The 14,035-nt window shown below is 38.7% G+C and overlaps 1 protein-coding gene across 1 annotated transcript in view; it reads right to left on the bottom strand.

Annotated features, from left to right (window-relative positions):
• Positions 1-414: 414 nt before the first annotated feature.
• castor1 (cytosolic arginine sensor for mTORC1 subunit 1) overlaps positions 415-14,035 on the bottom strand; it is a 29,193-nt gene continuing 15,572 nt past the window's right edge. The window contains exons 3-9 of the mRNA XM_024275693.2: positions 13,505-13,698; positions 13,057-13,192; positions 10,085-10,208; positions 9,661-9,768; positions 9,327-9,409; positions 7,993-8,087; positions 415-1,550 (exon numbers count right to left, since the gene is read on the bottom strand). Of these exons, the coding sequence (XP_024131461.1) occupies positions 1,479-1,550; positions 7,993-8,087; positions 9,327-9,409; positions 9,661-9,768; positions 10,085-10,208; positions 13,057-13,192; positions 13,505-13,698 (812 nt within the window). The 3' untranslated portion in view covers positions 415-1,478. The remainder of the gene's footprint in view (positions 1,551-7,992; positions 8,088-9,326; positions 9,410-9,660; positions 9,769-10,084; positions 10,209-13,056; positions 13,193-13,504; positions 13,699-14,035) is intronic.

Here is a 14,035-nt window from a genome sequence, read left to right as displayed (position 1 = left end):
TTTAAACACACAAAACTGAGCTTTTAATGTGAAAAAAAACACAGATTTGCCAGTTTTAAGAGACACATTGACTTCACAAATCGGACTTTTGTGAAAGAGTAAAAACAACAAAACCTCTATGGTAAAAAATTTACCTGGATAAAAATAAACTGCATCCACTGCTACCTAAGTAAATGTCAGATTTGGGAAAAAAAAAAAAAAAAAAAACTTTGTGACTTTCTCGTTAAATCCAGGAAATCTTTGTGTTACTTTGCTAAATGAACAGCAGACAAAATGATGACATTTTCTGAGTAAATGATGAAAGACGTTGCTGTTGCTGGCACACTTGAATGTATTCATAGATGGAGTTTAGAAGGTCAGAAAATCCCCTGAAGGAAAAAGTGTTTCATCAGATGAAAAATGACAGAAATCCTGAAGAGTTGAATTTTTGTTTTTTATTGAATAAAGCAGCACAGAGAATACAAATGTGTACAGAATACTTTGAGTTGTATAAAATGTAGCTGTCTTAGTTCAATTTCTGTGCAAATAACAACAAAATCTAAGACATAGCGTTAATGACTGGTAAAAAAAAAGCTGAATTTATTTGATATCTGTCAATTCAGAACAAAAAAACAAAGATTTTCTTTTTTGTATGAAAAGTTTTCTCCCATGAGTTCCTCTAGGTTACAAAATACAAATGTTATTCAGTGAAACTATTTAAGACGGAATCTGGAAGATCTTAACGTTTCGCTGGAAGGAAGTAACAGAAACGCCTTTTGCTGCCATTTTCCTTTGACCTCAATATAACTGAACATTTTTTCTAATAAAAAGCAAATTTGTTCAGTATTTTTCTAATATTAGATTAGATACGAGGAACGCCTAAAAAATATATGTTATGTTAGTTATTTAGGAAGTGAAATTGGCACCACAATACCGCAAACACTGTAACAGTAAATATAATCAGAGCTAACCTTAAATGAGGAAGTAATTATTGTAATACTAACTTCCTCTTTTTTTTTTCCTCGAAGCTGTGCACAAACTCTTCCCTCGAAAAGTTGCTGTTGTGCAGAGCCGCATCTTTATCCCGTCTTACAAGTGAAACATGATGAACTTTTCGTTTTCATTACAGGTAAGTCACATGAAGAAGTCATGTGGGATGTATATCTCACATGTCAAGCCAAAGTTTGTGCTTTGAATGTAAATGCAGGCCAGGAGGAGCGGAACGGTCCATCATCATGTTGGTTTCTGACTTCCTGCTCATCCGTTTGTGCACCATCATGTGCAGCTTTGGTGCTCCCATCCTAAGAGGTGCCTACACACAACCTGTGAGGTGTTCATGTTAAGAAAGAAGCGCTTCCGGTGTTCATGGCAAACTTGTGATTATCGCAGTGCAAACGTGTGCACGGAGTCAGCCTCCCTACGTGCAAACCTGCCCCCCGGACTGAGGAAGTAAAGGGAAAACCAGACGATCGGTATCAGCTCAACGGCGGCTTCAGAAATCAGCTGGCAGCTGGTTCTTTCCGGTGATGCTGAAGCATGCCCGTCACACTCACGATGTCTTCCTCAGGAACCTGAAGATGAAGAGAGAAATCACCACCATGACATTCAGTTAGACTTAACATCAGTTCAAATGAGTCAAAACTAGAGCAATGATTAACCAGTTTATCCTGACTTTCCATTTTTGTGAAGTTATACTTTTTACTCAAAAGGCTCCATAGATAAAGCAGAGTGTCATCAGCAGAGTCAAAGTATCGCATGTGGGGAAAAAAACACCTTTAACTGCAATATGTGATGAATTGGTGCCCGGGATCCTGAAGAAGGGCCGACATGAATTAGGTCAAAAACTAAAAAATAAGACCTACGGTGGCCGACACAGCGCACATAAACGCAAACGACACAAGTGGAAGCATGACAACAAAACCTAAAGCATGAGGACAAAACCTGAAGCATGATGACAAAACCTGAAGCATGATGACAAAAGTCCAAACACAAGGACAAAAACCTGAAGCACAAAAACAAAAGTTGAAGAATGACTACAAAAACCATTAGACGTCGACAAAAGCAGAAACATAATGACCAAAGCCGAAGCACAATGATGGCAAAAGTTGAAGCGCAACGACAAAACCTGAAGCATGACAACAAAAACCACAAGACGATGCTGAAGTGGAACATAATGATAAAAGCGAAGCAGGATGACAAAAGCTGAAACACAACAACAAAAGGCAAAACACGACAAAAGACAAAGCACAATGACAAAAGCAGACACGCGACGACAAAAGATGAAGCAAGACGACAAAAGCCACAACACAAAAGATATGGTCCAATAAGGGATGGAAATAAGGGATGGAAAAACTGACCCAAAAAAAAAAAAAAATCAGTTTCAGAACATCGGCCACGTCTCTCCGTTTGCTGCGCTGCAATAGCAGCAGCCGCTGTACAATGTGGCTCCCGAACCAAAACGAGTGTGCCATCCCTGTCTTAAGGGTAATTTAACAACTTAAGGTCATTTTCATAAAAGCTGTCTTAATTAGCTTCACAAAAAGCACTGAAGGTTAATTGTGTGTCTGCTCTGTTAAACTGCTTAAAATAAACGCCCTTTTAGTTCTACTATAATGTATGTGCACACCTGGTATTTGCTACAAAGTCGTTTTCTTTTCCACAGACTCTTGGACAAATAAAAATCCACTTTCTCAACAGCTGTGTGCAAAATGTCCTAGATCGGATCAAAGATCGGATTAGAACATGAAAAACATTGTTCAATTGTAACAAACGTTCACATACGCCACACGTTTGATCAAAATGAATCCTTCTGACATGTGCAGAAGTATCCAAGTACTGGAAACAACCACAGAAGAAGAAGAAGAAGTAGGGAGTTCTGGGGTAAACAAACCAATCTTCTGAGCGTGCTTTTATTATTATTATTAAAAATATTCTTAAGTGACTGTCAGCTCACTTGTGCAGAGCAGTCGGACAGACAGACTGCAGTCCAAAGCGCACACCAAAACAGAACATCTTCTCCTGCTTGCATACATAACGCTATGAGTGTTTACAAGAAACGCTTATTTTGTTTATCCTGATTACTTGTGTCCTTGTAAACACAGACACCAACTCCAAAGTTGTCCAGTCTACGGGGCCAAAACGTACCAAACTTCTACAGCTGTGTTTCACCCCAGAAAAAAAAAAAACAAACTGCATCCACTGCTGCCTGTTTTATAGTCTTTGAAAACAAGAAACCACCTTCTTTAATTGACAGGTTAAAATCTGAGGCAACAAAATCCTGTTATGAGCTGAAGAACGACCTGCAGGAGAAACATATTGTACAAATATATGATGTACTTGGATGTTAGACCAGATTTTTTTAATTGAAAAGCATAAAATAGGACAACACTCTCTGGTAGTTTCAATGCAGTTTTGGTGTTCAGGTTAGTCCAGACTAATGGTTGTCCTTCTTAAAACGGAATACTTTCTATTTTCAACATGTAGTGCTTCAGGAATGTTGTGATCAGCATTCCTGAAGCCCTGCAGAACTCCCTGGAATCATCAAGGATTGTGGCGTGATTCAGACCAACATGTGAGCTAGCAAGTAACCTCCCAAAAGTCACAGTTTCTTCACATGATGGCCGTGATTCAGCGTGGCGTCTTAGGACTCGGGAAAGTCCTTATTTACATTACTCAAAATAACTTGCGGATAATATAATCGTGTCTGCGTCACTTCACAGATTTTTGGGATAGGGAGGTAACTGGATTGTGGTGATAGACGCACCTCATTCGGTGTTTTCATCATTCAGCCGTGGTCAAAAGTCTACATTCACTTGAGAGAAAATGTCGTGGCTGTCTGAGTTTTCAGTTATTTCTGATTTTTCTCTGATAGAGTGATTGGACCAGAAACTTCCATGTCATAAAAAACTTTCACAAAGTCTGGTTCTTTTATTACTTTATAATAGGATATACGTATTGTACAACAACGCTAATATTTGGTTACACGTTTGGGTGTTTTCACTTTCATTTGGCACTTTTGGGAGCCCCCCACAAGTTCCTGGCAGGTGTCTGGTTGAATGTTTGCCCAGTCCTCTTATTTCTTCAGTGTTGTCCACACGTTCTCAATGCCATTTCAGTCGAGACTTTGGGAAGGCCATTCTAAAACTTTAATTCTAACCTTTTCATTACTACTTTTGATGTGTTTGGGGTTGTCGTCCTGTTGGGACACCCAACTACGCCAAAGACCCGACCTACAGACTGATGATTTTAGATTATCTTGAAGAATTTGAATCCTCCTTCATTATCCCATTTACTCTTTGTTAAGCACCAGTTGCATCGGCAGCAAAAGAGTCATACTACTGCCACCACCGTGCATGGCGGGTTCTTGAGGTTAAAGGCCTTACCTTTTCCCCTACAAGCATATTGGGGCCAAAGAACTGGATTTATGTTTTGTTTGACCACAGAAGTTTCCTCCAGAAGGCCTTCTCCTTGTCCTTCTTGCACTAGAGAAGGGGTACGGAACCCTGGTCCTCTAGAGCCACCTTCCTGCATGTTTTCCAATATACCCTGTTCTGGTATGTTCTTATTGGCTGGACACACCTGGACCAGGTAATCGTCATGAGTAGGGACTCAAACAACTACTGTCTTATTGGAACTAATGTTTCATTCATTACTAGTAATGTCAAGGAAGACTTGGTGTATTTCCTTAAAAACAGGAGAAGCTCTCATGTCAATTACAATTTCCCTAACTTATTGTGAGTATATATTAATGTCACTGCAACCCATCTGTGAAATAGTTTTCAGATAACTCACAGCTCCTTTAGGTTCGTATCTTTTCACAAACTGTTCTGATGGCATCAGTGTACTTATTGTTAAGACTAGAGGTTATAAGGGAGGAGGTAATCGAAACTAAAGATTTAGAATTGATGAAAACATGAAAGCAAACATGATAATTTGGTTTCAATGATCTAAAAGAAAAAGTTCTCATCAATTTGAATATTTCCCCCCCTGCATGTGCGCCTCATCAAATGAACCTGGTCAGAATTTCTCAGAAGTGTGGAAACGGATCCCACCATGCTATTACAGATATCCTGCAGGTACGCGGAACTCATCAAGTTTGCATGTTAGATTTGTGATTTTTAGCTTTAAATGACATGAGCTCATTGACATAATGAGTTTTAAAATAAACTAAAAACCGTCAGAGAAAAACCAATGATGAATTGTGTACACCAGGCAAACCGTTAGTTCAACAAAGACTTAGAAACTAACAAAATAACAATTTTTTTTGTCCTTTTTAGAGGAAAAAAAAGGTCGTCCTGCATGAGTTCTAACCAACAATACATGATAAAAACTGAAGTAGCTTTAAAGACTGATGAAAATGATGAAGGACGACATGTATAAAGAAAATCAAGCTCAAAATGGACTATTTCTTTAATCAAATTGTCGTGAATCAGGAGTAGACAAAAAAAAATGCAGTTTGAAAAAGATAGTATTTGTCGCGTAAAAATTACAGCCGAGACACAATCTCCCTGCTCCGAAACGGAGAGAGGAAGAGGGAGCGGGGTTGCTCGCGACAACGGCCCCGCCCACAACCTCTAACGAACTACTGCCGCTCGGCAGCCCACGTCTCGCAGCTTCTTTCTGTGTTTTGACAGGTAAGAGGCGGAAAAATCAATACTTCCTCTAATTGGCTGATTCTGACAATGTGTTGCTAGAAACTAAAATTTAATTCATTTAATTGACTATTATTAGGGAGAAGAGAGAGATCAAAACTTTATCTTCTGTGAAAAATCCTTCTTTCAGATGCCAACCTCATTTGATTTAATCTTATTTTAAAAAACTAGTTAATGACAGAGGCTGCACAATTCATTAAAATTTTAATAAACCATCGTCTTAATTGTTTTTATTTTTAGTTAGTTTAAAGCTAATGATGTTAAGATGTGTGTTTTGCATCCAGTTTGCACATGACCTGATTAGTCGACTAATCGAAAAAATAATCGGTGATTAGTCGCCTATTAAAATAATCGTTTGTGTGAGCACTACAGCAGACATGAATCATGATGTGCGTTAAAGGTTACCACTAATATTACATAGAGCTGTCCATGCAAGTAAAGGTATAGCTAAAGTTGTAAAAGAAAACTTCAAAAATAGACAATGATGTAAAATGCAACATTTCTGACTATTTCANNNNCAAAAAAAAAAAAAGCATCTGGAAAACGTGCATCTGTAGCTGTGAGGATAAACCATTTTCTTGATCCTGTTTATCTTCTTCAGACGGCTTTGACCTTTTTCTGTCCATCTTTCTGACATTTTGACACTTCCCCAGCAAAGGTGTCCACTAAACCAATTTTCATTTTGTTGAATACACCGTTTTGTGTTCCCTATTTTTATTTGTCCATTTCATACTAGTGCTGCCACAAACGATTATTGTAATAGTAGACTAATCACCGATTATTTTTTCCGATTAGTCGACTAATGGAGTCAGGCATAAAGTGGACGTAAAGCACACATCTTAACCATCCTTAGATTTAAACTAACTAAAAACTAAATGTATATAGCATTACCTGACCATTGGTGAAGATGCTGAAATTGATAGCTAAAAACCCTGAAGCTGATAGCCAGCCAAAATATGAATAAAATGCCAAATTAACCTAAAAAATGAAAAAAATCCTAAGTTAGCCAAAATAGCTAGAATTGTGCTAAAATATTAGCTAAATTCCAAAATAGCCTTAAAAACAAACAAAAAAATCCTAAATTAGCCAAAACAGCTAGTATGTAGCTGAAATATTAGCTAATCTACAAATTATCCTAAAAAAACAAAAAAGCCTAAGTTAGCCAAAACGGCTAGAATTGTGCTAAAATATTTGCTAAATTACAAAACAGCCTTAAAAAAACAAAAAAAACCCCTAAATTAGCCAAAAAAAGCTAGCATCTAGCTGAAATATTAGCTAAACTCCAAAATAGCCTAAAAAACACCTTAATAAATGCCAAGAAATCTAGCACAATACCATTATAAATTTCAACTTTACTACACTCTGAATCCACATAATACAAAGTAACGACTAATCAACTATTAAATTAGTCGTCGACTAATTTAATAGTCGATTAATCGTCGATTGGTCGACTAACCGTGGCAGCCCGATTTCATGCAATAATTAACAAAATGCCAGTATTCAAATAAAGTCACAGTAGGATGGATTTGAAGTCGATTCCACCTCACGCCCTCCTCTCCACCTGTCCGCTTCATTTGGGAGGATCCACAGTTGAAACGATTCCCTTCGCCCCTCCCCTTTTTCTTTACACACCTTTTCAGCGCCTCTAGGTCGCGCTCCTCTCAGCTGAGTGCGCGCAACAAGAGCAACTGCTGAGGGCACCATAAGATTTAAAAAGATCGCGAATCACAAATATTCTTACTTAAATTTTCAGGAACAAACATGAATATCCGAGTATTTGGATACTTGTTACAACCCTATAATAAAGTGGAACACAACATGTGTTGTTCTAAAATTTGGTAGAACCAATATAACCCTCATTAAAATCAACACTCAAAAGAAGTAATTTCTTTATTTGAAGCGTTTTTCAACTTACATTACATTACATTAAGAGTTAAACGAAGGCCTTCTCTGTTTTTCAGCTGAAAACGATGCGCTGAGTCACTTTTGTGATTCAGTGGTAAAGCCCTCAGATAAGACTTTCTGAGTATTATGAAACGTTGTGGGCAGAAGATGCCAATCATGAGGGTATACGTCTTTAGAAACCCCAAACAGAAAAAATGAAACCAACCGTCCAGCACGTAAGAATCTGGATTAATATTCAAACTCATACGACCAACTTTTTCTTTTTTTTTTTTAAACTGTAGATTGAACTTCCTTCAAGAACTAATCATTAGGATGGTGATTAAGCATTACAAAATTGCAGGTTTGGTCTCATCTATTTTAGTGTCCCTTAATCATCCAGATGATTTGAAATGCCTGTAGTGAGTGTAAAGGAGTTTCTCCTGGAGTGGACAGGAGTGGCTGCTTGATGGAAACTTACCAAAGCGTGGTCGAAGCTGAAAGTGCTGATGTAATACGCAGAGATGTCGCTGTCAGCGAGAGGCTGCGATATCTGAGCGACTATCCCGCATTCATCTGGAAAAATCACATGCAAGAACAGATAATATGGTGAAAACATGTGAAATAATAGTAATTAATAACATTAACCATGTTGCAAAACTTGATTTGAAAAAAAAGGTTTTATGGAAACAAAGTTATGGACATAAAAAAAAAAAAAAAAAAACCAGCTTCTTGTGCTCACAAAATAGTGGTGCACACCAGTTACTATCTCGTACTCACTAGGTACTACCACATGCTCACCAGCTACTATCTTATGCACACCTAATAGTAACTGGTGCAAACCAAGATCTATCTAATGCAAACCTGGTAGTAGCTGGTGAGCACCAGATACTATTAAGCAAAAGTTTCTGGTGTGCCCGATATAGTAACTGGTGAGCATGTGATGGTAACTGGTGTGCACCAAATACTATATTGTTCTCACAAGATAGTATTTGGTGAACACGATATAGTAGCTGGTGTGCATGAGATAGATAGTACCTGTTGGTCACCAGTTACTATCTCGTGCGCACCAGATAGTAACTGGTGTGAAACATGGGTGAACTCGGATGGTAACCAGTTCCATTCTAGTTACTATCTGGTGTGCACAAAAAAGTACCTGGTGCTCACCAGTTACCATCTTGTTCACACCAGCTACCATCTTGTGCGCACCAGATAGTAACTGGTGCACACCAGATACTATATTTTACTCACCAGATACTAACTGGTGAGAACAAGATAGTTTCTGGTGCGCATGATATAGTAACTGGTGTGCACCAGGTACCATCTCGTGCACACCAGTTACTATATAATGCTCACCAGATACTATATTGTGCTCACAAGATAGTCTCACAAGATAGTATCTGGTGCACACCAGTTACTATCTTGTTCTCACCAAATACTATCTCAAGCTCACCAGCTACCATCTTGTGCACATCAGATAGTAACTGGTGTGAAACCAGTTACCATCCGTAAATGCCCCTTTAGGGGCTTTGCACAAAGTTAAATGGAACTGATTTTTTTTTTCAAAAAGTAGAAGTTTGTGACAAAGAAAAAAAAAGGCTTGTCGACTTTATTATTTACTTTATTATATACTTTACTATACTTGTAATATGCAGCTATTTGCATTTAATGTTCTTATAAGGGTTCAAAGAATGCAAGCCGAACAGTTGATCCTCACCAAATCCGGCTATCTACGTAGAACGTCTGGACGTAATAGAGGTAATAGAGGTAGAAACCCAGAGACATCTGAGAAGAAGATTATGAGGCCTTTCTTACCAAAACCAAGCGGCTGTCCTCCAATACGGACCATTCTCCAGAGTTCTCCAGAGGAGCTGGTGAACAAAAGATCAGAAGGAAACCTGGAGGAATAAAAGAGAAAGCTCCACTTCAATAAATAATGTGCTGACTCATCAGAAAGTAGAGATGGAAACACCAAAGAAAGCTGAATAAAAGAGCAAATTCCCCAACAGAAACTGCTGGACATTTAGCACCAAACCCTGAACTCCGCAGTAGAACTGATCTTTGAATGACTTCCCAGCACTCGTGTCACTGTGGAGATCCACCAAAAGTTCAGAGTTTGCCGTCAGACAGGGAAACCGAAGAGCCTTACTGTCGCTGGGCCTCAGAGTCCATCACCAGAGAGATGTATCCATCGATGAGGGAGAAGGAGAAGAACTTGATGCAGTCCAGCTCCTGCTCTGGAGATTCTTCTTTAGGACTAAAGGAGGACGAAAGCAGAAACTCTTCAATTGAGGAGGACACATTCCTTATCCAGACCAGATGCTGATTCTGTAAATAGATCGACCCTCTTTGGAGAACATTTAAGACTTTGGAGAAATATTCAGGAGTGAAATTGTTATTTTATGTTCACTATAACTGATGAAACTGAACAGCAACATTTTGAAATACATCTTTCCGGAGATGAAGTTCTCTACGACAGCATCTTTTCTGATGCAGATCTGGGTTACGTTAGTGGCGGTCACACTCCGCCACCCTGTGGCTCTGACAGGTACTGCAGGCTGCGTCAGCCTCACCTGCTGGAGTAAAAGAGGACGTCGATGAGAGTGGTGGCGATGGACGGCAGCGTGTCCGGGTCCAGAGACATGACACAGAACTGGTTCTGAGGGATCAGCACCGGGTGAACTGTCGGCTGGATGGCTGAAAAAGAAAAAAAGACAAGAATCTTTTACCAGATAGTTTAAAAATAAACACAAGATAAAATAACAGAAAAAAAAGAAAAATATTCAAAATAATTTAAATGAGAAAGCATTTTATACACTAATTATTACATATTTTATAGAAAATATGTGTTATTCAATGAAGTTTAAAGTTGACTTGTTACATTTAGTTTTTTCATTCTAAATTTTAAGGATTTATTAGGAATATTCTGTTTTTGCTGTGTGTTATTTTTTGGTAAAAGAAAAATAAAATATTTTTAATTTTTTAAAATCTTGTATTTTTCCGACTACGTGGCACATCAATCAAAAATAAAAAAAAAGACATCAAACTTTATTCAACTCATTCACAAACACTAAAAAAGCAAGATACGTGTCAGGCTACAAGATTCCTGACTACATTACCCATAATGCTCTAACACACCATCAAGTGCTGCAGCTTTGTAGTTTACTAAAGTCAGATTTTTGAGCACCCTTTAGGAAGTCATTAAATATGACCACAGTTCATCCTTCAGGTGAACTGGATTTAAATGGTTGTTTTATTTATGAAAAAATGTAAGAGTCGCTTAATTAGCACAGATTTAGCTGCAGAAGAAGCATCACTGAAGAGGCTTCTACAGGTGCAACATTTGAGGTAAAAGTTTCCAGAACAAAAAAAAAAAATGTTTGTGCACCTGATTTCTTTTTTACAGTTGCAACTTGTACAACTTTAAACCCCATTAAGCTCCTCATCAGCTAAACCTGCAGTTAAACGCAGAGTTCCATGTCTTATTGTGTTCAGCCAAAAACATTTTAAAGGCTCTCAAATAATTGATTCCTCACTTGAACAGCCATTAACAACCTTTTACATGCAAATTGCTTCAGTTACGGTTTAAAACAAGTGTTAATTCCTTTAAAACAACTGTAGAAACTCCAAAATAAAAGCATGTGATCCTGGGAAAGCTGCTGCTATCTGCTCTGTTCGGTTATTGTTGTTGTTGTCACGCACCATTTGGGTCAAAAGACTGAATATACTGTGCACACAGAGAAACAAAGAGGAAATATTTACACAAGAGTGTATTTAGAAACCACTTTAAATGAAAGAAAGATTTTGAAACAAAAAAACTTCTTAAAAATATTATCAAGGAAAAGTAAATAGAAGTTCCTGTCAGTTCTCATGTTTCAAACAACATATTGGAACCACAGCCTTTTTTTTTAAACTTTGAAATTGTCTTCAACTTTCAGAAAGCTGGTTTTTATTTTTATTTAGGAGTTAAAATCTTTAGATAATTTATTTTAAGTCTGGTTTTAAAAGCAGCTTTTTTGGTTTTTGGTATTTTAAAAGTCAACTAATCACTGATTATTTTTTTTCAATTAGTCGACGAATCGTAAAACACGCAACTTAACCATCATTTAGTGTTTAAGCTATATGCTAACTAAAAATTAGGGCGATATCTTATTAAACCTTTGACGAATCACGCAGTTTCTTCCCTTCATTTCGACTATTAAATTAGTTGTGGACTATAGCTGTGACTAATCGACTAATAGTGGCAGCCCTACTACACACTTTATATATATATTTTTTAAGGCAGACATGAACATTTTCACAATTTTTTTGTTTAAAATATCAAAATCAATCAGAATGCAAAAAAAAGTGGGAAAAAAGCATAAAAATAGCACAAAAAAAAAAATCACAAGACAGTGAGACTGCTAAAGCTGAACTGCGTTATAGCGAGAGGCCAATTTATAATTTTTTGTCTGTTGACGTCTATAAATGAGGCTTTAAAAGTGTTGTCTGTTGGTCTTTGCCACATTTTTGACCATTTAAAAATAAACTTGTTTTGTTGCTGAAATTATCGTCTAACGCGGGTTCACACTGGACGTGGAAGCGCTGCGAAGCGACGCAGAACGAAGGCCGCTTCCATTCGGCGCCCTTGTTAACCGATTGTGTGGTTCGCACAGAAACAAGAGATTCAGAGAGCAGATGACGCTCTAGCAGAAGCCCCTGTCGTCAGTCATGGAAAAATGCGCGTCTGGTGTGAGCGGATGCCGCACGCACTCCGCTTTGCGCCGCTTTGTGTACGAACCTAGCGTAAAACCGCCCGTGTGCTGCCCTCTACAGGTTGAAACGAGGTATTACAGTTAATTTTTGGATTGGTCACCTGGTCTAATCATTTCACACATCATGCTCTGCAGCTTTACTACAAAAGCCCCGCCCATCTTTGATTCTTAACAGTCGGTTGTTATCGTATTAGCTTTAGCATGGCTAGTAGGTGTTTAGCCTTCGGTCGTCAAAAATCTACTGACTTGTGTAACTTTGCAGTGGACTTGGAAGTTAGTCAACAGTGTGTTAGTACAATTGGCATTGAATCCAGAGAACTCCGTCCTGGTGATGGACTTACAATAAACGTTTCACTTGGATTGTTAGCTTAATACGTTAGCCTTCATTAGCTTATGATGCTAGCGTCATTTTACCACCCAGACGCGGGTCCCGGTCGGTCTGGACCATGAGCGCCTGCGTCGGGAGAAGGTAGAAGACACTGGCATCACTGTACTCAGTACCACTCTCCATATGGAAGTGACTATGCTAAGCTAAGCTAACTGCACAATCAATCACAAATCCAAACCACACCGCCCCCGCTCAGCCCGCCCCCTTTTTTGGCATTTTTCAAATCTGGGCTGAGACTGGAGTCAGCCTCCAAATGTCCTTTAACTTTATTTTATCCCAAAGTCAGATCCTTTTCTTGAACTAATGTAACCATTTGTGAAATCACACTCAATGTTGGTTTAATTTTGATCCAATCTGACCAGCTTAAACGAAGCGTTTAATGTTTTTTTTTTCTCCAATGCACCTTCTTTGCCGTTCTTCTGAAGGCCGTTCGTCACATCCTGGCAACGCACGGGGACGGACTCTCCCTTCACCTCCTGGTAAATGCTGAACTCTTCCTTCAAGGTGCTGACAACCACAGACAGGTCTTTCTCTCTCACCTGCAGCCCAATCATTTGAGAGAAGATAAATAAATATTACAGAACATCTGTTAAAAAAAAAAACACTTGAGTTTAGTCATTAAAGTAATTGCTGACACCAGTGTGGTGTAATGGATTTTTGCCCACCTAACATTTATTGCATGTAATACATCAACCAACTTCGGAGTGTCTGTCAGCTCTCCTGGGAATTAATTATGTAAAATGCAAACACAGTGGATTCCTTTGTGTGGCAGCAGCTGAAAGAGTTCACCGTCAACCTTCTGGAACCATCACTCCTACAAAGGAAAATAACGAGAAAGAATGGAGTCTCACCAGGATGAAGTCGGTCTGATATGTGGACAGCATGAACACCGAGACGTGCTGCTGGGCCAGAGGAGCGATGACCGACTTGGCGATCTTGGTCACACCGACCGCCTGGGAGCTGCTGGAGACGTTGCCGTTGGAGACGACATTGAGCGGCAGCCAGGTGGAGCTCTCCACCTGGAGGTGCTCCGAGGGCTGCAGCTCTGAACAGGAAGACATCGGTGGTACAAAGTTAAAGGAGGGAAGACTCCTCAGTGCAGTCAGTGTGTCTGACCAGCAGGGGGCGACCTCAGAAGTCTGATTACTGGATTTACAGCAAGAGTTGTTATCTTAAGTTCCTTTTCTGCAACATTTTTATATTTTAGGCCAAGATGGACTTAAAAGAAAGGAAAAAATATTGTTTTATTAGAGTAAAATGTAAACTTTTGAGTATTAAAGGACAAATCTACAAACAGGTGTCATCATATAGTCTCATTCTGATCAAAATCCCTCATATTTTTACACTGCCGATGCTCCAGTTGGATAGTGTTATCAGACCTA

The sequence above is a fragment of the Oryzias melastigma genome, linkage group LG9, assembly GCF_002922805.2.
Source record: "Oryzias melastigma strain HK-1 linkage group LG9, ASM292280v2, whole genome shotgun sequence".
Taxonomy (NCBI): Eukaryota; Metazoa; Chordata; class Actinopteri; order Beloniformes; family Adrianichthyidae; genus Oryzias; species Oryzias melastigma.
The sequence above is the reverse complement of the archived record's forward strand: the minus strand, read 5'-3'. Positions and strand labels throughout refer to the sequence as shown.